A 27,028-nucleotide genomic window follows, 5' to 3' on the forward strand; every position below is an offset into this window, starting at 1 on the left:
AACCCCAAACAGTCTGACTAGAAATGCTTTAGAAAACCAAAGTGCTATTTCTGTGGTGCTCAAAGAAAAACTGAGGAGATTGTAAGGTGCACTAAGGAGCATGCATAGTATGCAGGGAAGGCAAAGTGTCTGCCAAAAATCTATGAGCTCTGGAATTTTCCAAATGTGGGCTCTGAGCAGATACAAAACCCTTATTATTTGTGAATTACAGAAACCTCAATGAAGAACCAATGGTTATCAACTGGATTAACTTTGATTTTTAAAAGTATTATAGTTAGTCTCAAAATGTCTTCATGAAGAACATGTCTGTATCATTTAATCATGATTGTCTACTGCCAAAGCAAAAACACACAATTACATTCATACAGATATTCCAGACTATGTTTTTGTGATCTGTTGTAGTTCATTAATGCTGCTTTTGCGAAAAATGTTTCCATCACTATGCAAAGAGGAGCTTATGTAGAAGTATTTATTCTGGGATCATTACATTTATTTCACAAACATATATGGTTGCATGCCAACAGTTCTTTTTCCAAGTGAACTGGTCAGTACATCAGCAACCTTTCCAAGTCTCAGATTTTCAGAAATCTTAACAGGCTGCTTAATTTGAGATATGTAGAATGTCACAAAATATTTCAATTATTTTCTAAATTCAAATTTTAAACACTGTTTCAGGGGGATGCTATAAATATCTGTGGATAGCATGTTACCAACCTAGAGAAAACAGAATGAGAAAAAAAATGGTAGTTGCTAGAGAAACAATAAAGACATAAGCCAGTACTTAAGCCCCCCACTGCTTTGCCAAGTCTAATCCCTTCTTTCTATTACTCCTCCTGCCCTTATGCATATTTTAAGAGGTATACATATATTTGAGATATGAAAGAAAAGCAGCTGTAGCTCACTCTTACATGACAGGCAACCTCAGTCCAAGTTCTGTCTTATATACAACAGCTACTGCATTAATTATTGTGTTACCAACATCCATGGCTTTTTCAGCCAAAAATGTTTGGCTATTAAGGCCCATGTCACTCTTCTTTTTGAGACCAAAGCAAATCCATGCTCCAATTTCAAACATTTTCCTTTTCTTAAAAGTTGTTGTAAAAGATAGGGAATATTTATCTCACTATGGAAGATTATTAATTTCTTCCCCATTGTGCCATTTCTTTTTATTTAACTGCACCTTGCAAAACTTTCATTTCCCTTCCTAATAGCTCTATTTTCCCCATTAGATAAAACAACAGTTTCAGAGGATGTGGATATTTAGATAGGAAATATGGCATGGGTGGCTGGGGCAGGGGCAGGGGAAAGTCATAGATTTAGATAACAGTACCTTATTTGCTTTCTTAGACAGTAGCAGCCTTAGGGCAGAGGGGAGGGAATACAATTTCATTTAGTTTGGCTCTGATTGCTGCCAAGATTTCGTATGTATCTCAAGAAATGTAAAAACTTTAAATGTACTTAGAATGGCTACTAAAGACTAATCCCAGTTGTGCAGAAAATGGAGAATGCATTAAGAAATTGATGCAAAATATCTCAAGATTTGGAGAATTATCATCCTGAGCACTCCCAAGCTGTGATCAGTATAAAACAAAATAATTCTGGAGACACATTAACTGTTCATGTTTTTTGCAAGTCCTAGCAAACAACCATGTTAGTCAGGATTGCCAGGAGTGATGCTGGATGCTCCCACAGAAAGATTAATAGCTGGCTTCCAAAAATACAATGCTCTTCAGGCTATGTACACACCTTCCCAAAGACTATTTTCTTTTCTAGTTTCACAGATTTCTTCGCACCCTCCCCTTCAGCTCACCACTATTCTGAGAAATACAATCTGTAATGGAATTCACTAAAGCTCTCTTTGTATTAACCATTTCAGCAAAAGGCTGGGTAGAGAAGCCACACCTAAATCTGAAACTGCTAGTTGATTTGAATGTGTCAGCACACTCCCATTATCCAACCTGTTAAAAAAAACTAAATAATTCTGCCACAATCATTTTATTTTTTTTCCCCTACACACTGAATTAATTCAGTGATAACCCTTCTCCCTACCGGTGTGTAATTCTCTCCTCCCCCAGTCCTTATTTTTAATAACAGCTGTTAAGTAGGCTGCTGAAAAACTCTACAGCTGACCCAGCCATTCTTGTTAATACCAGTGGTTTCCACAGCAACAGGAGGGGGAGATAACACACAGGCTTGTCATGAATGCTTGCTAATTGAAGGCCAACTTTCCTCCCACAGCAATGAGCAACAAGTGAACCAAAAATATATAGAAAGGACAAAAGAATACGCATTGGTTGGGGTAGGAAAGGTCTGAAAGCTGCTGGAAGATGCAATATGAAAAAGAGGAAGCATTTTGTACAGTTAAAAGTGATATATCCAAACAATAAAACAGCTGTGACTAAGTGATATTTCCATAGGATTATTTCTTAGAGAGGAGGGAATGCAAAATCAAGGAAAGGATCAACAAATGTAGAGCTGCCAGAATCTTCAGAGCTGAACGTCGATGTTCTTAAGAATGAACTTATCCTGAGGCCCTCTGGATGTAACTGACTACAATTAATACAAGTTGGGATTTATGGCATCATAAACACAGGATCTAGAATTATCACCCAGAGTCAGTTTGCCGTCAGGAATCAAAATAAAGTCAAATTCATCATCATCATCATCACCATCATCATCATCATCATCATCAGGACATCAGATTGGAGCTGGCTGTTTAAAAGCATCTGCTTCAAGCCAGAGTGAAGCAATTCCCAAGACTGTTCCTATCATTCAGTTACTATCTCCCACTTATCAATTATGTTGAACTAGCACACAAACAAGTAAATATTTATTTATTTATTCAAATTTAATTACCACCCATCTCCCCCAAGAGAGGGACTCTGGGCAGTTTACAATAAAATCAAACTCCGAACATAAACATTACATTCTCATAAAACCAGAAACATCACAATTATTATAAAATGCAATAAATAAATATAAAATCCAAGAGGGTATAAAATCCAAGCTGGTGGGAGGGACTCTAGGGTGCGAGACACCCCCAAGAATGGTTGTTCACTTTCCCGCCCCAGACGGCAGAACCAAGTCTTCAGGGCCTTCCGGAAGGTCAGGAGTGAAGGGGCCTGCCTCACCTCCAGGGGCAAGATGTTCCAGAGGGCGGGGGCCACCACAGAGAAGGCCCGTTTCCTGTACCCCGCCAGATGAAATTCTCTTACGGATGGGGTCCACAACATGCCCTCTCTGGATGATCAGGTGGGGCGGGCCGATGTAATGGGGATGAGACGGTCCCTCAAGTAACCTGGCCCATGCCACGTAGGGCTTTAAAGGTGATAACCAACACCTTGAATTGGACCCGGAAGCAAACTGGCACCCAGTGCAGCTCACACAGCAACAGTGTTATATGTGCCGACATAGGGGCACCAAAAATGGCCCGCGCGGCTGCATTCTGGACCAGCTGAAGCTTCCGGATAGTCTTCAAGGGTAGCCCCATGTAGAGCACATTGCAGTAGACTATATGGGAGATGCCCAGGGCGTGAGTGACTGTTTGGAGGGCTTCTCGTTCCAGGAACGGGCATAACTGGCGCACAACCCGAAGTTGTGCAAAGGCCCTCCTGGCCATGGCTGCCACCTGCTCTTTGAGCAGGAGTCGTGAGTCCAGGAGAACCCCCAGATTATGCACTGAGTCTGTCTGGGGCAGTGCAATCCCATCCAGAACTAAAGATGACAATTTCCCAGAAGATGAGGCACCATCAATCCATAGTCACTCCGTCTTACCAGGGTTCAGTTGAAGCCTGTTGTTCCCCATCCAGACCTCCACAGCCCTCAGGCACTGAGAAAGGGCAGTCACTGCATCACTTACCTCACCCGGGATGGAGATGTATAATTGGGTATCATTGGCATACTGATGATACCTCATCCCGTAGTGATGGATGATCTCACCCAGTGGTTTCATGTAGATGTTAAACAAGAGAGGAAAGAGAACCGAACCCTGCGGCACCCCACAATGGAGGGGTCGAGGGTCGGATCTCTTCTCTCCTATTACCACCGATTGGTATCAGTCCTGGAGGAAGGAGGTGAACCAGCGCAGAACTATGCCACCCACCCCCAACTCCCTGAGCTGTCCCAAAAGGATACCATGGTCGATGGTATCGAAAGCCGCTGAGAGGTCAAAGAGAGCGAAGATGGATGCACTGCCTCCATCACGCTCCCGCCAGAGATCATCCATAAGTGTGACCAATGCAGTTTCTGTCCCATATCCTGGCCTGAAACCTGACTGAAAGGGATCCAGATAATCCATTTCATCCAGGATCCTCTGGAGTTGCAACGTCACCACGTTCTCAACCACCTTCCCCAAAAAGGGGAGGTGGGAGACTGGACAAAAATTGTCCAGTACAGTTGGGTCCAGCAATGGCTTCTTGAGGAGGGGGTGCACCAGTGCCTCTTTAAAGGCAGCCAGGAACACCCCCTCACTCAAGGATGTATTTACCATCGCTTGGACCCAACCACATGTCACCTCCTGAGCTGCCTTCACCAGCCAGGAGGGGCATGGATCTAAAGACAGGTGGTGGCATTCACAATCCGGAGGATCCTGTCCACTTCCTCGGGTCCAACAGGATCAAACTGCTCCCAGATAACAAGGCTAAAACATTCCCTCGGCATCTCCTCAGACCCTGCTTCACGCATGGAGTCTAACTTGGAATGGATCTGAGTGATTTTATCCTGCAGATGCTCAGAAAACTCTTCCTCACAGCCCTGTAGGTGGGTCACTGGGCCCACCTTCCCCAAAAGGGTGCATGTGATCTTAAACAGGGCCGTTGGACGGCAATCTGCATAAGAAATAAGAGTGGAGAAATATTGCCGTTTTGCCACTCTTACCACCACAAGGTAGGCCTTAATAGCAGCTCTAGCTTGTGTTCGGTCAGATTCGGTCCTTGTCTTCCTCCAGCGGTGCTCTAGGCGTCTCTTAAGCCTCTTCAAAACCCTCAGCTCCTCCATGAACCACGGGGAGTGTCGGGTTGGATGAGGCAGGAGAGGCCGCACAGGCACGATCTTGTCCAAGGCCCCAGCCACCTCCCTATTCCAGGCAGCAGCCAGGGCCTCTGCTGGACTGTGCAGCAGATCCTCGGGTACAACCCCCAGCTCCCTCTGAAACCTCACTGGGTCCATCAGTCACCAGGGGCGGACCAACCGAATGGGTCCTGCCTCCCTGCGGAGGAGGGCGGCATAGGAGAATCTCAGGGCCACCAGGGCATGATCTGACCATGACAATGGGGATAGATGCAGCTCTCCCCTCAGATTACGTTGCCACTGCTCCAACAAGAAAACCAAGTCCGGAGTGAGACCACTGTCTCAAGTCGGATCCCGAATAATCTGGGACAGGCCCATGGCTGCCATGGTAGCCATGAACTCCCGAGCTGCCTCCGAGGCATGCCCCAGGGAAAGCAGATTGAAGTCCCCCAGAACCATAAGTCTGGGGAACTCCACCGCCAGACCTGAGACGACCTCCAGCAGCTCAGGCAGGGAGGTTGCTACACAGTAGGGAGACTGGTACAGTAGCAGCACTCCCAGATGTTCTCAGGAACCCAACTTGAAAAATAGGGTCTCACACCTGGCCACTTGTGAGGCAGGGCCCCTGAAGGCCACCAGAGTCTCTCAGATGACAACAGCCACCCCTCCCCCCCTACCCTGGTATTTTGGCTGGTGCCACACCCGAAACCCAGCTGGGCACATTTCTGAAAGGGCTACCCCTCCTTCTGAGCCCAGCCAGGTCTTGGTGATACACACCAGGTCTGCCCCCTCCTCTGCAATCAAATTGCATATGAGGGGGGGTGGTTGTTGTTAACTGACCTGGCATTAAGCAGCAGCAGCCAGAGACCACGGCCCTCAAGGATCTGCTGTCCAGGGCCTGGGTCTAAACCTGGAGGGCCAGAACACACCACCAGAAGCAAACACCGGGGGTGTCTTCCCCGATGATGGCCCGTCCTCCAGTTCCAGTCAAAATATCTTTTGAAGGGGTGATGTATATGTTTTTCAGTACTGGTTCATCACCAATGATTATCAGGAAATAATTTTTAAAAGTAGCTGACCATAAAATTTCATTTTGTTGAATGGGACTTATGTATGAGTAAATATTTTCAGAGGTTCTTGTTTAGGAGGAAGGACAGTGCTGAAAAATATAATGCAACTCTACATGTGTACAACCTGTTTGTATTCCACTTCTAATTAACTAACGAAAACCAATGCTTCTATACAATAAAAACTAGAGTGAACAGGGAAAGCACTTGCAAGCTGGTGGAAGTACCAATAGATGGTAGTCAGAGTTCTTGTCTCCAAGTGATGTAGCTTCACCAATGAAAATATTGCTAAAAACCTTTCCTCAATCTCCCATCAACAAAAAATCTGACTCATGATCTAGTCTTTGTCACCTTTCCTCAATGGCCATCTCCCCACATGCACCTAACCATGGCATAATCATATACTGGCAACACTTATTTTCTTCTTTGTTTCTATGATGTTGCCTTCATTTCATTCCAGACAGACTTAAGTTATCATTAGCTTTAATCATTACCAGGATTAAAGCCTTCAAAACATCTGGTTGCTGATGTTGCCATGCAGGAAAAGATAAAACTAAGCTGGAAATAACAGAATTACAATCAGAACATGAACATAGGAAAACTTAACACAATTAAAGATGTAATGAACAAACTATACATTGACGTCTTAGGCATAAGTGAATTGACATGGATTGAAATTGGGCAATTTTGGTCAGATGATTATACAGTTTACTACTCAGAACACATAAAACAAAGATGGAACAGCTTTGCTTTCATAATCAGAAAGGATATAGCAAGGACAGTGCTTGGGTACAATGCAGTCAATGACTGAATAATAATCAGACTTCATAGAAGACCCTTTAATGTGATGATTATCCAAGTTGTGTCTTTGATGTTTCAGACACTCATACAGAAGAGGAGATTAACCAGTTTTATGGTCAAGTTCAATCTGAAACTGACCAAACATGCAAGCAAGATGTGCTACTTGTGGTTAGAGACTCAAATGCCAAAGACATTGGAAATATTAAAGAGGGAAACATAGTTGGACTGTATGGCCTAAGAAAGTAGGAGAATGATTTATTAATTTCTGCAAAACCAATGATCTTTTCATTGTTAACACAGTCTCCCAACAATCGAAACAACAGCTATATACATGCTTATCATCAGATGGAATACACAGAAATCAAATTGACTATGTTATTGGTACAAGCAGGTGGACGAGCTCATTTATAACAGCAAAGAAGTGGCTAGGAGCTGACTATGGAACAGATCAAAAATGTGCTAAATGTGTTCCAAGTCAAGCTAAAGTAGCAGAAGAAAGCCAACCAGTTTCCATGATATGATCTTAAGCATATACCCACCATTTTTAAAAAGAACATCAGAAATCACTTTGAAGTCCTGAACCTCATTTATAGGGAACCAGTGAAATGAACTTAAAGATGTTGTTCAGGATGAAAGTGAAAAGAGACTACCAAAAATCAAGAAAAAGAAGACAGCAAACTGGATGTCAGAACAAACAGTGGAAATTGCCAAGAAAAAAAGACAATCCAAAGCCAAGAAACACAAAGTTCTCAGAAAGGAACTTAACAGAGAGCTGTTAGAAGAGATAAGCAGCATTACAACAACATGAGTAAAAACAACGAAGATGGAAAGAGACAAGGAAAAACAAGGGAAGTCTTCCCAAAGATTTTAAAACTCAGAAGGAAGTTCCAGTTTCTACTTGATATGCTAAAGAATACCAATGGAGAGATAGAACTGATTCAAAGAACAAAGATGAAAGGAGTATATGGCAAGCTTCAGAAGAAGAATCTTAAAGATTCTAACCAAACAATGCCAGCAAATCTGAAGAATGACACAGTGGCCAACACACCAGTACCAAAGAAAGGAAACTTAACAGTGTGTGCAAACTGTCATATAATATCCTTAATTTCACATGCTAGCAAAATGATACTTAAGATTATCCAACATCTAAAACTGATCCATACTGGGTAATTGAAAAAGCCAAAGAATACCAAAAATAAATCAATATATGTTTCACTGATTATAGAAAAGCCTTTAATTGTGTCAACGATGTCAAGCTATGGTATGTCTTTAGGAAAATGGGAATCTCAGAACATCTCATTGTCCCCATGCAAAACCTATACACAAGTCAGGAAGCCACAGTCCAATGGAACATGGTGAATCAGAATGGCTCCAGGTTGGTAAGAGAGTGATAGAAGGCTGTATGCTCTTCCCTTACATACGAAATATACATTGAGGGAAGCCAGACTGGAAGAAGACAGGAGTGGTTTTAAATTTGGAGAAAGAAACATCAATAACTCATGCTATGCTGGTGACATTACACTGATAGCTAAAAATACAAATCACCTGGATGTTCTAGTGATGAAAAAATGGAACTAAGATTAAATGTAAAGAAGAATAAGAAAAAACTAATGGCAACAGGTTCAGCAACCAGACTTAGAATTGACAATGAAGATACTGTAGTGGTGAATAGCTTCCGCTTTTTAGAATTGACTATCAACAGTAAAGAAACCAACGATCAAGAAATAAGCCAAAGACTAACACTTGGTAAAACATAAATGAATGCTTTGGGGGAGATATTCAAATACCATGATGTGTCTATATATGGCTGTATCTACAAAGATCAGAATCTTTGTGCAAGCATTGGCTTCCCTGTGACACTTTAAAAAAGGAATCTAGACTTTGAAGAAGCAGAATAGAAAGAGTATTGTGATTTTTAACTTTGGTGTTGGAGAAGACTCCTAGAAATACCAAGATAGCCAACAAAACAAACAATTGGATCATGGAACAAATCAATTTAGAATTATCACCTTTTTTTAAAAGAAACTTTATTAAATTTTCAACATAGAGATAAAATACAAAAAGATAAAAAAGGATTAAGGAGAAAATAAAGAAAACAGAGATAAACTAAAAAGTGCAGAAAGAAATACAGCAAATCCAGAGATATCACTTGAGGAACAAATGCCAGGGTCAAATTATATTTTGGACACATGCAAAAACCTAGCTCTCTTGAGAATTCTATGATGCTGGGAAAGGTGGAAGGAAAGAGAAAAAAACAATGACCACATCAAGGTGGATGGATTCAATTACTGCAGTGATAGCTGCATCACTGGAAGGATGCAACAGACCGTCCTGGAGAAAATCTATCTACGTGATTGCTAAGAGTTGATACCAACTTGATGACACATAAACAATCGATCAATCTGATCAGGAACCAGTAATGGGGACAGCAAATACATTGGTTTCATTTTCCATCAAATCAAGGATAGAATGACACAGTAATGGGGAAAGGCTCTATGCTGTCACATTTAGGTCTCTTACTAGTATATAAAACTACTCTATTAAAAGTTTCCTGATAATACACAATTGTTCTTTACATTCCTATGCTGCCTTCCTGAATACAGGCCAAATGGTTCACCCATAATTTGAAAGTCTTTTAGGACTTTGCCCTCAACTATTTCTTCAGTCATATTATCCCAATGCAGGTGGTCCTCACTTAACGACCACAATTGGGACCAGCAATTCCATTGCTAAGTGACATGGTCATTAAGCGAGACATCATGTGACCACGACTTGCAATTTTATTGCAAGCTTATCCATTGACTCTGCTTATCAGTAGCCAGCTGTGAAGCATGTAAATGGCGAACATGTGATCATGGGGACGCTGTGACAGTCATAAGTGTGAGGACCAGTTGTAAAGTTACTTTTTCAATGCCATCGTAACTTCAAACAGTCACTAAACAGGGCAGTCATTAAGCAAGGACTATCTGTATAAAATTGCCTCTGAACTTTGAATCATCTGTTCTAACACCCTCAACTATTCAAAGACCTTTTTCTTGTTGAGTGATCTTTCAGGATGGTGCCTCATTTCTTCCTTGAAACTCCCCTTTTTGCATTAAATCTTTGCAAAATTCCTTTGCCCTGATTCCCCTCTGAAGCTAAGCTGAGCAGATCTAACTGAATGTATATTTTCAGATTAAATGGAATCTCTCTCTCTCTCTCTGTCTCTCTCTCTCTCTCATCTCCCTGCTTCTAGCACTGTCCCATCTACTATCATCTGTGCTGTGTCAAATTTTAAGCTACTGGGCAAAGGAGCCAGTAACCTTCTTTTGAGATACAGAGATATATAATGATAGACCTAATTAACAGATTATTATTTATTACATTTGCCAGCTGCTATAATTTGACATTTTACAGCACAACAAATTTTGTTCGTTTGTATTTGCCACTTTATCTACTCAGTGTTATCAACAATTTGTAAACAGTCTCAAAGATCACAGGTAAGGGCACTTTCTCCTATTAAAATGGAAATCTGAGGTCATAAAACTCTGAAGCAAACAAGACCTGCATTTAGTTAGCAACTTGATGAGAGATCTCCTGAAAAATCATGGATTTTGCCAGGACTTCAATGGAAAGAGAAAGAGATATAAAGTAAACACATTATAAAAGCATGTAAGGATTTTACCCTCCTTATATCTAGCGATCTTTTTTATTATTATGTGCCATCAAATTGGTGCTGACTCTCCACAACCACATAGATTTTCTCCATGACAATCTGCCCCTAACCTGGTCTTTCAGGTCCTCCAACAGTACAGTCATCACCACTGAAACTGAGTCTATCCATCTTGCTGCTAGTTGTCCTCTTCTCTTTCCTTCCACCTTTCCCAGCATTAGAGCCTTTGCTAGAGAGCTAGGTCTTTCTATAATGTGTCCAAAGTAGGATAATTTCTGCCCAGTCATTTGTGCTTCAAGTGAGAACTCTGGGTTGATTTGTTCAATGATCCACTGGTTTGTTTTCTTGACTGTTCATGGTATTCATGGTAGTCCCCCTTTTAGGGGGAGATGGGCGGTGATAGAAATGTGAATAATAAATAAATATTCTCAGGAGTCTTCTCCAACAGCAGTGTTCAAAAGCATCAATACTCTTCCTGTCCTGCTTTTTCAAAGTCTAACTTTCACTTCCATAGAGTGCCACAGGGAATACTATGGCTTGCACTATTCTGATCTTTGTAGGTATAGATACATCACAGGAGTAGTATCTTTTCCAAGGTCTTCATGGATGCTTTACCAAGTGCTAGTCTGAGGCATCTTAGAACGAGTTGCTACTGACAGTGTTCCAATGTTAGGGTAAAGAACAAAGAACTAGCACAGCTTATCGATACAATTATCTGCCCTAGAGTCAAGGTGGGACAACTTGCACTTTGCATGCTGATTCTAAACTCCTTTCTGCAACCTCAGGAGCTATCTAATGTAGTATTGACAGAATTCAGTGGCAAACTGTTGAATAAGAGTATTGTAATTCTCTGTTGGTTCAAAACAAATACAAGTACACACAAACCAAAGAAAGAGGAGAAAAATCTTGCTTCCTCCAAAGAGATTATTATATTATTGCCCCCATTGTTATATCATTTGCCACTCTTGGCTGCCAAAAAGAGTAATTAATAAAATAAAATAAAATAAAATAACAGCCATAACTCATCTTCTTGATACTAAAGTCAGGCATACAGGTATAAATAATGTGGTTATTTCACTAGCACTACTGTGCAGAAAATATCTCATGCCAGTAAGTGGCGCTACTCACTTCTCCCAGGACTGTTTCTAATAAGGGGCAATTTTTCCTAGGTGAAGCAAGCTTTCACAGCTTGAAAGCTATTCTTCTTTGCACAGAAGAATATTTATTCTGCCATTTCACCTATCTTCATAATTGTACAGTGGCAATATATCTGAGTCTGGCAGAGGTGCCAAACTCAGTTCAAAATCAAAAGCTGAATACAGCATAAGGAACAATCTGGCAAGTAAAAATAGCATATTAAGCTATCCAAGATAACACATCATTCATCCTTCCCTTTGTTATTACTTTTTCTCACTGGACAGGAAACTGCAGAAATTTGATAAATGGACAAAAAACAGCAGCATGGTTTTCAATGTTTTTTCTATAAACATCTCTTTATTAGTGCAGGTTACAACCCCTCCTGTTGTCATGTGTCTATGACTCACAGCAACTATTTCCCTGCTATGCTTTCTGCATGGCCCAGTTTCTTAGGACTGTCTCAGATAGTTTGAAAAAAGTTTATTCTTTTTTCAGTAATAATAATAATAATCTAGCACATGCTGTCATATTCTTCATTCCTACCAAACTACTCATTAAACCTCTTGTACGAGTACATATAGCAGCTGTTTTCAGTCATTTCGCTAGAAGCACCTGCTGCCTCTCATGCCTAAGCGGAAATTTAAGCTGTGCATATTGTAACAAGCATAGGCAAAGTCTACAAAAGTACCTTGCACTGATTTTGTTTAGAATATAGGACTGTATAAAATTGAGGAAGGAGCATATACATAGAGGTTAGTTATAGAATAAAAGCAAGAAAAAGCTAGACTGACCCTAAAGATGGAAAAAGGCAAAACAATTCCTTCAATCCTCCCCAACAAGAAAACATTAGGGTTCAAAAAATAAACAACATGGTAATACAATAAATAAATTGGATATAGTATCAGACAGGAAAACTAGTGTTAATTTTGGGATGTTTGGATTCCATGTTCCTGCAAATCCCTTCAGATATACAGTTCTGGATTCTACAATTTCTGTGGCTAAGTTTCTCATAAAGTATGAGGTTTGCCTGAGACATATGGTTTAAGTTTGGATAATTAGCTAATATCCTAATTATCTGGCAATATAAATCTACATCATTTTTATTCTAGATATTTAAAGTAATGTACACTAGCAACAGATTAGTAGAAGAAGACACTGCATCATGTTCTTCCACCTACCTCTTTGGGGAACAAGGCCATCAAGTTTTCTGTCTGGAAAAACATTTAAAATCAGGCTGGACCAACACCTCTAAGTTTGGAAGCATTTTTAAGAGAGTGTTTGGGTGCAAAGTCTCTCATAGAAATGGATAAGCAACTAGCAACTGTTGGTGTGGTCATACTTAATGGGTTTATAAATAAATGCAATTAAAAATACCAATCAATCTATGGAAATCACAGGAAATTGACGAGGGCTGGAACTCTTGGAATTTTACCCCTTGGTGAACGAAGATATGCATGAGATTACAAAACAGGGCAAAGAAAAAATATGATGGTTGATATGACAAAAAATAAATAAATAACAAACATGAAACTAAATTGAGAGCAAGTGAACTTAAGCATAGGATAAAAAAATATACTATAATTTTGTTATTGTGGACAGATGTATTGGTCATAGTTATTTAGTTCTGTAACTGTAGCAGGAATTCTTCTGGGAGGCTTTAAGGGAGACTCCAGCAGTCCAAACTATAACTCTCTTATGACCTAAGCATTCTGTAACTGTTCAAACGCACAGGACAGGAAATGTGTTTCTTGTAAATCAGAGAGGCATCCAGGAATCTGCTGGGAGATTTATTAGGAGAGTGTGGCCATTTAATTAATTCCTCCTTGCACCCTCTGATAGAATTAAAGGTGCTCGGTTCTCTTTTGGGGGGTTGTCAATCCAGGGAAAAACAGCAGCAACAATTGCCGGAGATCAAAGTTTTCACAGATAGCAGAAATACCCAAGCAGGCTGCTACCATAGAAACTTTAGTAGCTGAGGCCTTTGAATTGAACCAGTAACCTTTGTTAACAGTGTGTGGCTGAAGTTGGCAAGTAATAAAGAATGATGGGGAGATCTTTGGGCAATAAATAGTATTTAAAAGCACTGTTAAAGGGGCAGGGGGTAAGACTGAACACAGATTGAAGAGGCTGCCAGCAGTGTCATGCAAGTTATGGAAAAGGAGGAGGGTTGAAGAAGCTACTCTATTTTCAGGTTAGAGTGAGCTGCAGAGGACAGATGAGAACCTCCTTCAAAAACAAGCATTCAATTTCAGGTCAGTGGAACTCACAGAGTCAGTGGAAAATGACATTATAAACTGTCTATGTGTGCTAGGACTCAAATATGCAACAGATGCTCTGTTGTATCAAGCAGATATTCATCCTTTCAAAACTTTTTGATCTGCATTGGCCTACTGAGGACAAAGCTAATAGGACTCTGGAGATATATACTGTACAACCTGTCTCCCATGGGACTGTTATTTTCCTTCCAGTGAAATACAGTTATACATTGCAGAGCTGAACAGTAGAACATCAGCAGTAAGAAGGCAGCCTAGGCAGAATAGATTGCAGAGGGCCTGGAAGGCTACTGAAGTACTGAGCAGATCCATCTGAAAGGTGAGCCTGTGAAGTTGGTAGCTGCTTTGGTTCCCTAGCCAGATCATTGAAAGAAGGGGCCTAAGACTATTGACAGCCAGGAAGAGCATAGGATCATGGAAAGCCCTGTAGGGCCATGAGCTGTTTGCATAGGTGGTGGTTGCTGTACCCTTTTTATTTATGACTACTGTGCCTATTGAGGAGATCACACTACTGGCCTAATTTGATTGGGAAGCCATGATAAATGACTCATGTTCTTGTCCCCTCACATTTATACTACTGCAACACGTTGTACATGGGCTGCCTTTTAAGATGACTTAGAAGCTTCAATTAGTCCAAGTGTAATGATTCATTTAAGCAGTGGTAGCAGATTCAATCATATAATCCCAATATCTCAGTTTCTGTACTAGCTGACAACTTGGTCCTGGGTCCATTTCAAAGTTCTGGTTATTCCCTTTAAAGTTCTACATGCCATGGCTCCAAGGTACTGAAAGGATCATCTCTACCAAGAGGAATTGGCTTACTCCATGTTTTCTTACAGGGAGGGCTTGCTTAGGGCCCACAATCCACATGAGGTGAAATGGATTGTGAGAACCTGACAATCGCCTTCTCTTTACCTCCTAAGTATAGAATGCCCAAAACATTCTACCTTTTAGGAAGCTACTTAAAACCTGGGTTTTCTGCAGATTTCCCTTGTTCAAATTGTAGGTTTCAATGAATCCCTAAGTAAACAGAAGCTGCCATAACGTCTACATATTTTTAACCACTGAAAGTTGTTTGATAATGGCAGGATACAAATATAAATCAATCAATCTTTCTGCAAATTTGAGTGCATCCTATTTATATACAGTTATTTACAGATTAAAAATAAGGAAACAGTAAATATGGCAGATTGTAAATCCTCTTCTGGTAGAAGTAATAGCTTCCAAATATTTCCTGTAGGCAGCTAACAGTCTATTGTTGCTGTTGAATTCACACACACACACCTTCTTGTAGAACTCTTCTACCTCAGAAATAATCTTAGGTCTCTTTGCATGCACTTCATATTTGAGATTTTCCCATAGATTTTCAATAATATCCAAATCCAGGAACTGTGAAGGTCATTCCAAACCTTTTGGCTTCAATTTTTTCACTGATTGTTGGACATTAGCTTCTAGGATGTATTGATATTTTATGGAATTCATTCTTCTGTCCACCCACAAAATATTTCCTGTGCCACTCACTGCCACTAATAAATCCACCCCCATGCTGAACAGGATGTTCTCTTCTTTAAATGCTTTGTCCTTATTTCTCCAAATACATCTTTTGTGGTTATGGTGAAACAATTCAGTTTCTTTTTCATCATTCCAAAAAACTCTGTTCCAAAATCTTTCAGGCTTATCAAGGTTTTCTTCTCCATTTTATTTATTCATTCAGTCGCTTCCGACTCTTTGTGACTTCATGGACCAGCCCACGCCAGAGCTTCCTGTCAGTCATCGCCACCTCCAGCTCCCCCAAGGTTGAGTCCATCACCTCTAGGATATCATCCATCCATCTTGCCCTTGGTCAGCCCCTCTTCCTTTTGCCTTCCACTTTCCCTAGCACCAGCTTTAGATAATACTTTTGTAATGAAGTCAGTGAAAAGGTTTCCTTTTGACAATTTTCTCATGAAAATCACTGTTGTATAAGCAATGCTGTACTATGGACCTATGGACAACCACTTCAGCATCAGAACCTTTCCAACAACCTCTTTGTGGTGATCTATTTTGCAGATCTGGGAAATTTGGGTACAGTTCCAGGGGAGACTTTTTCCTAGGCCTTCAGCTAATATTGGGTATTTCAGCAAGACAACAATCCTAAATACCTCCAACTTGGGTATCAGGTACTTAGAGGAAAGAAAAATAAAGATTTTGGAATGCTTAATAAATTGTTCTAAAAATTGGCCAGCAGCTAGTTCTGTATGTGATTGAGGACAGTGAGATCCCCAGGCAGTGAAAGTCATCTTCTCAGAAGAGCGCTTCTGCTTTGGGTATTGGGGAAGAGGTAGGCATCTACAGTATCTCCAAGGAGATCTGGCTCAGGAACTGCCAGTTGCTAATCTGTGATTCAGAATACCAATGGACTGAATCCCAAATGTCAGCATCCCAAGCATTTCAAAGATAACATCTGTTTTAGTTACTGCAAAAACTTGCCAGTGGAAGCCTTTCAGCAAAATAACATAAAGTCAGAATAATTTATTTAAACTGTCATATCATAAGTAATCTACTCATGAAGGATTTTCTCTCTTCCATTTCATATTATGCTATATATAATATGTATTTTTCTGCTGAATATTTAAAACTGACAGGATTTAAAATACATTTCTTCCATGTACGCATATGTATACAGAAGTCATAGTTAATTATAACATTATCCCTTCTAAAATCTGCCAATTGGAGTATCTCCAGTTTCTTGCCATGAAGAAAAAAGGTTCTGTCTGCTTCAGTTTACCAATCCACATACACCCCACAAAGGTAGGACTTGTTTAATTTCTAAATGTTATGCTAGATACTGTAAGAGAAAAAATTAAGTTTACTACCTATTTTACTGACTGTCCTATGAATCGTAGAGTTCAGAAATCATGTAGTTTCACTATTTTAAGCAGTTACTAACTGGAATAGTATTAAACATACAATATAAACGACTGAAACTTTCAGAGTAATAAATTATAAAACATAATCAGTACTTCAGTTACTATGGCAGATTCAAAGAACATTTCTCCTGCTGGGACATTTGTTGCAATGAAATTGCATAATTTTAGCACTCAAAGAGCTGCAATTTGAGGACAATGGTAATAGGAGGTTTCTATACTTAGCCCGAAGCAGCAAATGCATATTGTGATAGATAGCTAAATGGACAACTATTTAATCATGTCACCTACTATACTGGAATTCCCCTGAATGTTATTTTATAACTTGTTTTATAACAACTTCTAATTTCAGTCATAAATCATTTTCATAATGCAGCTTTTTAAATCAAAAACATCTAGTAACAATTAATACATTTATGTTTCTCTTATAGAATTTTTCTATAAAGATCATGTATATTACTCATTCAAAACTAACTAAATAAATAAATATTCCTTTTCTCAGTTGCGCCAGATTTATTGGAAGATTTTTTTTTAAAATCAGAAACTGTTACACAGTCAGTTGACAACAGAAAGACTATTTTGGTACTGTATCACACTGAGCAGTCGTGATATGGCAGTTTTAGATCTTTGAGTAAGATGGTTTTTTGGCACAATTTCCAAAAAAAGGCAAATACCAATATTCGTAGGTCTTCAAATTGTGAAGACAAAATTTATCCCTATTTAAGAAAAGGCTAAATCTTCCAATCATCTTTATTCTGCTTAAATAAATGCATTTCTATTTTTTGCCTTATTCTGCAAGATCCAAACTGAAACCTTTGCATAACACACTCTTTACTGTTTCCACTTCTATATTTTTTAAAATCTGAAAGCCAACAAAAGTTTCAAATAACCATTTTAAAATATTTTTATCAATGTTGTTGTTTATTCGTTTAGTGGCTTCCGACTCTTCGTGACTTCATGGACCAGCCCACGCCAGAGCTTCTTGTCGGGCGTCAACACCCCCAGCTCCCCCAAGGACAAATCCATCACCTCTAGAATATCATCCATCCATCTTGCCCTTGGTCGGCCCTTCTTCCTTTTGCCTTCCACTCTCCCTAGCATCAACATCTTCTCCAGGCTGTCCTGTCTTCTCATTATGTGGCCAAAGTATTTCAGTTTTGCCTTTAATATAATTTCCTCAAGTGAGCAGTCTGGCTTTATTTCCTGGAGGATGGACTGGTTTGATCTTCTTGCAGTCCAAGGCACTCTCAGAATTTTCATCCAACACCACAGTTCCAAAGCATCGATCTTCCTTCTCTCAGCCTTCCTTATGGTCCAGCTCTCGCAGCCATATGTTACTACGGGGAACACCATTGCTTTAACTATGCGGGCCTTTGTTGTCAGTGTGATGTCTCTGCTCTTAACTATTTTATTGAGATTTGTCATTCCTCTTCTCCCAAGGATTAAGCGTCTTCTGATTTCCTGACTGCAGTCAGCATCTGCAGTAATCTTCGCATCTAGAAATACAAAGTCTTTCACTGCTTCTACATTTTCTCCCTCTATTTGCCAGTTATCAATCAAGCTGGTTGCCATAATCTTGGTTTTTTTGAGGTTTAGCTGCAAGCCAACTTTTGCACTTTCTTCTTTCACCTTCATCATAAGGCTCCTCAGTTCCTCTTTGCTTTCAGCCATCAAAGTGGTATCATCTGCATTTCTGAGATTGTTAATGTTTCTTCCAGCGATTTTAACTACAGCCTTGGATTCCTCAAGCCCACCATGTCGCATGATGTGTTCTGCGTACAAGTTGAATAGGTAGGGTGAGAGTATACAGCCCTGCCGTACTCCTTTCCCAATCTTAAACCAGTACATTGTTCCGTGGTCTGTTCTTACTATTGCTACTTGGTCGTTATACAGATTCTTCAGGAGGCAGACAAGAGGACTTGGTATCCCCATACCACTAAGAACTTGCCACAATTTGTTATGGTCCACACAGTCAAAGGCTTTAGAATAGTCAATAAAACAGAAATAGATGTTTTTCTGAAACTCCCTGGCTTTTTGCATTATCCAGAGCATATTGGCAATTTGGTCCCGAGTTCCTCTGCCTTTTCTAAAACCAGCTTGTACATCTGGCAATTTTCGCTCCATGAATTGCTGAAGTCTACCTTGCAGGATCTTGAGCATTACCTTACTGGCATGTGAAATGAGGGCCACTGTTCGATAGTTTGAACATTCTTTAGTGTTCCCCTTTTTTGGTATGGGGATATAAGTTGATTTTTTTCCAATCTGATGGCCATTCTTGTGTTTTCCAAATTTGCTGGCATATAGCATGCATTACCTTGACAGCATCATCTTGCAAGATTTTGAACAGTTCAGCTGGGATGCCGTCGTCTCCTGCTGCCTTGTTATTAGCAATGCTTCTTAAGGCCCACTCAACCTCACTCTTCAGGATGTCTGGCTCTAGCTCACTGACCACACTGTCAAAGCTATCCCCGATATTGTTATCCTTCCTATACAGGTCTTCCGTATATTCTTGCCACCTTTTCTTGATCTTTTCTTCTTCTGTTAGGTCCTTGCCATCTTTGTTTTTGATCATACCCATTTTGGCCTGGAATTTACCACCAATGTTTCTAATTTTCTGGAAGAGGTCTCTTGTCTTTCCTATTCTATTGTCATCTTCCACTTCCACACATTGCTTGTTTAAAAATAATTCCTTATCTCTTCTGGCTAACCTCTGGAATTTTGCATTTAATTGGGCATATCTCCCCCTATCACCATTGCCTTTTGCTTTCCTTCTTTCTTGGGCTACTTCTAGTGTCTCAGCAGACAGCCATTTTGCCTTCTTGGTTTTCTCTTTCTTTGGGATGTATTTTGTTGCCGCCTCCTGAACAATGCTGCCAACTTCTGTCCAGAGTTCTTCCGGGACCCTATCTACTAAGTCCAGTCCCTTAAATCTATTCTTCACCTCCACTGCATATTCCTTAGGAATATTAGTGAGCTCATATCTAGCTGATCTGTGGGTCTTCCCTAATCTCTTTAGTCTGATCCTAAATTGTGCAAGAAGAAGTTCGTGATCTGAACTACAGTCAGCTCCAGGCCTTGTTTTTACCGACTGTACAGATGTCCGCCACCTTTGGCTGCAAAGGATGTAATCAATCTGATTTCGGTGTTGTCCATCTGGTGAAGTCCATGTATAAAGCCGTCTCTTAGGTTGTTGGAAGAGAGTGTTTGTTATGCAGAGTGAGTTGTCTTGGCAAAATTCTATCAGCCTATGTCCTGCTTCGTTTTGTTCTCCCAGGCCATGCTTACTTGTAATTCCAGGTGTCATCTGACTGCCCACCTTAGCATTCCAGTCTCCCGTGATGAAAATAACATCTCTTTTAGGCGTGTTGTCCAGTAGTTGCAGATCCTCATAGAACTGCTCTACTTCAGCTTCTTCAGCATCTGTTGTTGGGGCGTATATTTGGATCCCTGTGATCTTAGATGGCTTGCCCTGAGTTCGAATTGAGATCATTCTGTCACTTTTGGGATTGTATCCAAGCACTGCTTTAGCCACTTTACGATTAATTATGAAGGCTACTCCATTTCTTCTGTGGTCCTCTTGTCCACAGTAGTAGATCTGGTGGTCATTTGATGTGAAGTGGCCCATTCCAGTCCATTTCAGTTCGCTGATGCCCAAAATGTCTATCTTTAATCTTGACATCTCACCAATAACCACATCCAATTTGCCCTGGCTCATAGATCTTACATTCCAGGTTCCAATGGCGTGTTGATCCTTAGAACATCGGATTCGCCGTTCACCACCAGCACCATCGGCGGCTAGCTGTCCTTTCGGCTTTGAGCTAGCTGCGTCATCACGTCTGGGGCTAGTTGAACTCATCCTCTGTTCCTCCCCAGTAGCATTTTGACCATCTTCCGACCTGGGGGTCTCATCTTCCGATGGTATACCGACATATCTCTGGTTGTACTGATCCATTTAGTTTTCACGGCAAGAATACTGGGGTGGGTTGCCATTACCTTCCCCAGGGATCGCATTTAGTCTGACCTCTCTGTCATGACCTTCCCGTCTTGGGTGGCCCTTCACGATTTAGCTCATGGCATCATTGAGGTGCTCAAGCTCCAGCACCACGACAAGGTAACGATCCTTTGCTGAAGACTTTTATCAATAGGGGCTACAAAAGAACTAAATTGTTGTATATTTTATAACTCCTGTAATTATAGTATTCCAAAACACCTATTTGTTATCCAGTTATATATACTTGGTGATTTTCAAGAGTTTTTCCCTTGCATCATTAAAACTATATTTCTTGCTTTAATCCAAAGAGGAACAGGGCCCCAAGATGTTGCAGGATTTATAGGAAGGCTTAATCCCTTTGTACATTTAGCAAACAGAAAACAATATCATGTCATTGTAATTTTCTCAGAATTGCAATATTTTATTTATATCCAGCCTTTTCTTGCAATTCATTAATACTTGGTTGAGTCTAAATGCTCGAGGAAGTGCCAGAAATTCAATAAATGATAATTTCTTAGTGCCTGTTTTCTGTTCAATTGTTAAATTGTGTTGGAGAGAAAAGAAATGCCAAGAACTTGAAGAACATGTTACTCTGTGATCATGGTATGTTAAAGTACACATTGTTCCCTTTTCCATATGAAATTAAGGTGAAGAAAATGTTCCTCTACTTATCAAGTATAAGGTTAATTAACATGAATCAGTCCTCATATATCCTTTTTAAAAAACTCTAAATCAGAGATTTACACTCATTTCTCTACTGCATGATGCTGCTTTCTTGAGTGATCTATAGGAGCTCCTATGTGAATAGTAGATTGGTTTAAGCAAGTACAGGTGGTCCTTGTTTAATGACCACTCATTCAGTGACCATTCAAACTTGTGACAACGCTGAACGAGTGGTAGTTACAACTGGTCCTTGAAGTTATGGCCAATGCAGCGCCCTCATGGTCATGTAACCGTGATCATGATCCAGGTGCTCGGCAACCAGCCTGGATTTCCAACTGTTGCAATGACCCGCAGTCACATGATCGTGACTTGTGACCTTTCCTGCTGACTTCTCACAAGCAAAGTGAATGGAGAAGCTGGAAAGAAGTCAGAAGTAGCGATCACATGCGATCCTTACTTAATGATGATATCCAGGGCTGCTGGAACTGCCATCACTAAGCAGCGTGGTCATTGCACTTTAAGATTGCATCGCTTATTGACAGAAAGTCCAGTCCCAATTACCATTTTTAACCAAGGACTACCTATAGAGCATAATGAGTGAAGCTTCCCAATCTCTTGCTGATAATCTTTTTGCTTTTTGAACTTTTTTTTTTCTTACACACTTTTGTCCTCTCATTCTCTGGTTGCTAGAGGACTGAAATAATTAATCACAGCGTGCTATTCCATTAAGACATAGGCTATAAGTGTTTGTAAGGCCACAGGCTGTTCACTCTTACTGTAAATAAAATCAAATCCTTTGTGATATTTCCACCAGTCATTTCTTGAATTCTTTCTGCATCATTTCCAGCTCTACAATGTCTTTTATGATATAACCTGATTAAAACTGCACATAGTAGCAAGATTTATATAAGGGCTTTATATAAAAATAACAACTTTTTCCTGACCTCTCCATATCTGAGTCTTTTGTTGCACACAGAAACATTCAAGGGTTGGAGGTCATGATAGGGATATAATCAGGGGTTACAAGCTGCCAGTACGAGGAGCAATGCCATCAGGAAGAGGGGAGAATAACTTATACAGATTTAAGGGTTACCTAGTTGCGTTGCTACCATGATAAACCATGGTTTTTCATACCATCTAACATAGCTAGCAACTAACTTCATGACCAAACAAAGGTTTATATGAATGTCCCCAAAGAGTTGTATGAGGATATACTGTCACACATCCACAGAAACCAACTGAAATTATTTCAGCAACTGTATACAATGTACTCTGTACCTGTGCACTCCATTTCCTACTTATGCATGCTAGCCACTTGAAAAATTTAAACCACTTTCAATAAAATAAAATGTTTCTTGATGTACAATCACCCAACTATAATAATCTCTTTCTTCATACTGACTCCAGATTTTCCCTGACTCATTTGAGATTTGAGGTTCAAGAATCTCATTTTATACTACACATATTTACAGTAACAAACATACTGCAGTTTTGTTTTACTATTTGTAAAACTTATAGTATGTATTTACAGTAAACATTATTTTAAAAAAACAAGCTTTTGGAAGTTCAGCAAAAAAAATGGGTTGTTATTTCTTCATGAATTGTGTGAAAATGGAAGGGTTCAGATCCAAAAAGTCCCCTTCTGTCATGAAATTAAAGGGCTTTTCCCATGAGTGGAAAAGCATCTTTCAGTCCTGTGGCAGGAAAGCCCTCCAGCAGCCAGCATGAGCTGAAGAGCATTGCACCACCCCTGGATTGCAATTATAAAAGGAAAAGCTGAGAGCACCAGAGTGCGAGTGTGTAAGTATACTGGGAGGAAAATCTGTCTTGTAGGAGAGAGCAGAAAGGAAGAATTTGCAGCTGAGAGAGTGGAGCAGCCATCAGATGAACAGGCAACTAATGGTAAAGAAGGAGCAAGCTTGGACTTCATGAAGCCAGCAACAGACAAGCTGAAAGGAGAAGCAGAGCCCAGCAGCTTCACCACTCCAACAGAAATGCTGAAAAGCTACAGCCAGCCAGCAGATGGTGAAGCATCTTCCTTTGTCACCCCTGCACAGACTAGAAACTGCCAAGCCAACCCTTCATCAGCAGTTTAGAACAGCAGCTGACAGCAACAGAAGCCAATCTGAAGGTGGCTAAATGGTGGCTAGTCTTCAGTGTAAGCTCAAGCAACAAAAGACAACAGAATTGTTATAGACAGTTTAGGAATAAGAAATAGACATAGATGTTAGTATAAGTATAGGATAATGTAGCATGGGCCTGGTAATAAGTGTTAAGGTAAAAGTTAGGAAAACAAGTAAGTTCATTACATTTTATATAATAAAAGCCTCCCTGTCTGTTTGTTGCTGGTCTGTACCATTTCCCAAAATAACCTGCTCACAGATCCAAACTGATACACACTGTGGCTGATTAGTAATGGGCAGTACCGTAGCTGGCTGTACAATCTGCCAGTCTGCATTCAGGAACAAATCAAGCACTATTAAACCTGGATTCACATATTTCACACAGTATCATCTGGTCTCTGGCTGATTTCTGGTGCTATTTATATAGCAATGTTCAATTCTACCTTGAAAAATAAGACAACCAGATACCAGGCCAATCCATTTATACTGTCTCCACATTTTCAGATTTCTTATTTTTGGCTTGATTTGAGCATTTTTCCTGCACAACAGCTTATGTGTTGGAACAGTTATTGTGATCATTTAAAACAATTCTTCAAACGTTTTAAGGGCCATACAAAATTTGCTGTGTTTTTAATTCATAGCTGATATTGGCATACATTAAAATATATTGTAGATTTAATTTTGCATTCTTTTAATTTGGTCATCTGGTGTTTTTTTTTAAAAAAATCTGCCCTTATGTACCATTTATTATAGCACTTAGTGCAAAGTTACTGAACAGTATTATCTGGCCTCATCTTGTATCAGTCTTATTCAGGCACAAACAGCAATGCAACGTGCAGAACAACAGAAAATGGGACCCAGAAAGATTCACAGGAGTTGTTGCTCTTAATATTTATCCCATAAATATGCATTTACCTCAGATATAAGCAGGGAAGAAAACTCACCCAGAACAAGTAGCTCCATTGACTCCTCATTCCTGCCTTCTACGTCATCAGGTGTGATGACAAGGCAGTAATACAATCCACTGTCTCCCCACATCAATTTTCCAATCTGGAGGTCTGCATCTAACAGACAATATAAGACAAGCAAGAATCAGAAACAAGTAAGAAGGACAGCTAAAATCTAGGTTTCTATTACTAGGTTTTATTGACAAGCATTGATTTTTCTTATCTGGAGTGGCGAAATTTAATTCGTTAAAAATACAGCAGGAAAAGTCAAGGACACTTCAGAGAGTATGGGAATTAGTTTTCTGAGCTTGGGACTGTCACATAAGTTTTTTAATTATTTTGCTATGACACAAGGATTTCCTTTATTATAATGCATCAGGAAATACATGAACAGCTTGTGATAACAGTATAAAAAGGAACTATAGCCTTTTTTCCCAAATGGTATGAGTTTCAGATCAATGCTAGAAAGCGACTACAGGGGAAAATAAGGAAAGATCATTTATGCAGCAGAAGTTTGGATTATACTAACTAGATGTGATGCTTTTCAACACTGTGTAAAAAAAATATCCTTTATTCACATGTGATTCCAGGCTGCATCCAGTGGAGGTGTGCAAAATATTACAATACTGGAATTTTCCAACCCTGAAATCTCCCATTCCAATCATTTCACAGACAGAACAGCCTGTTTCAGGGTGGGCCACTTCTGGTAAGATTGGAACAGCCTGTTCCAGTATAGCAATTCTTTGGTGATTTTGGAATGAGACATTTGCTGGGTGGGGGGAAGGGGAACACAGGGCGAGGACATTTCAACCATTAGCATATGTAGTGTTGGACTATAACAACATTAAATTACAGAATGAGACGATTACTACTATTCAATCAGGAAACAAAGAAGTGACTCAGTTTAGAACATTTTATAAACCTAGGAAAGGACAATTATTGGCAACAATAGTATCTCCCTCAGAAAGCATTCAAAGCCTGAGTAGTACACAGACAAGCTGATTTCTTTCAGTGTGCATAAGGAGCTCTTACACTGAAGGCTCTCCTCTGAAAATCTTAATGCAAGAGAGGATAGAATAAAGGGAAATGTGTTTTCATGTATTTCAGTCCCAAACCATTTAGAGATTCAAAGGAGAAAATCAGCATAATGAATTGGGCTCAGTAACAAAAGGGAAGCCAATAAAATCTTTAAGAATTTACAAGACATTTAGATAAATTATACAAAGTTGTAGTGGCTGAATTCTGCATGAATTGATGCTTTAAACCACTTCCAAGAATAGTTCCACAAAAAATTCCTTTCTGATACCCAATATGCAAGTTACTAAAGGATGACTGCTCACCTAGCAGTTCGAAAACATGCCAATGTGAGTAGATCAATAGGTACCGCTTCGGCGGGAAGGTAACGGCGTTCCGTGCAGTCATGCTGGCCACATGACCCGGAAGTGTCTATGACAACGCCGGCTCCAAGGCTTAGAAACGGAGATGAGCACCGCCCCCTAGAGTCGGATTCGACTGGACTTTACGTCAAGGGAAACCTTTACCTTTTAAAGGATGACTATGGCAAAGTTATCCTTACCCAGGAAAGGCTAAGGATATTAACATGTATTTCATGCAACATAATCTTATGATAAAGAACCCTCAAACTGATACTAGCTTATTCGGGGGCAAACTGAACTCTGATTTCTCAGTCTAATGAACTTACAGTGCCTCTATCCTATCACGATTCAACTTCAGGTTATTCATCTCCATTCATTCCATAACTGATGCAGTAGGACTGGATTCTTTTTATAAAACAGATCCAACAAAAGTCTGCAAATGTATTGGTTATTTGGGATGTCTTTAAAGTGTATTTATATACATGGTCATATTGCTGCTTTTACGCTTCATGGAGAAGAAGCAAAAAGTTAAACAGAAAAAAATGAAAAAGTTTAAGAACTTTTGAACACAAATGCAAGACATTCTATACCAGATTTATATAAAGTTTTGATGAGTGCTATACAGGAAATTAACTCCCCTTAAATACTTGAAACAAGAAGCAAAACTATTGGGAATAAAGTTAGTGAGAATAAAGTTGCAACAACATAAAATTATCTCTACTATTAAGAATGTCCAGGGTAAAGTATATAATAATTTTGACACAATGAAAGAACTTTTAATTTTTTTTATTCTCAACTGCATAATACTGAGTCAAATGTAACCAGGAAAGAAATTAACTAATTTTTACATAATATAGTTCTTTTCAATGATAACACCCAAATTCTGTCATTCTGTCCCCAAAATTTGCCTGGTGTCTACTATGCTTAATTTTTGATGCATGAAATATCTTTTTTCATTTTATAATGTTCTTAAGAATTGTTTACTTTTAACAATTGTTTCTACCTCTCTTAGAATGTAGAACTTAGAATGTATTTATATTGCCAACACTTAGATCTGCCCATCACTTAGATCATTTTAATGATTT

The 27,028-nt window shown here is 39.7% G+C and overlaps 1 protein-coding gene across 2 annotated transcripts in view; it reads right to left on the reverse strand.

Moving 5' to 3' along the window:
- Nucleotides 1-27,028, reverse strand: part of ILDR2 (immunoglobulin like domain containing receptor 2) — a 59,652-nt gene that overhangs the window by 22,837 nt on the left and 9,787 nt on the right. For both annotated transcript variants that reach the window (XM_063305521.1, XM_063305523.1), the window contains exon 3: nucleotides 24,565-24,684. In XM_063305521.1, the coding sequence (XP_063161591.1) occupies nucleotides 24,565-24,684 (120 nt within the window). The remainder of the gene's footprint in view (nucleotides 1-24,564; nucleotides 24,685-27,028) is intronic.

This window comes from Candoia aspera, chromosome 5, assembly GCF_035149785.1.
Source record: "Candoia aspera isolate rCanAsp1 chromosome 5, rCanAsp1.hap2, whole genome shotgun sequence".
In the NCBI taxonomy this organism is placed as follows: Eukaryota; Metazoa; Chordata; class Lepidosauria; order Squamata; family Boidae; genus Candoia; species Candoia aspera.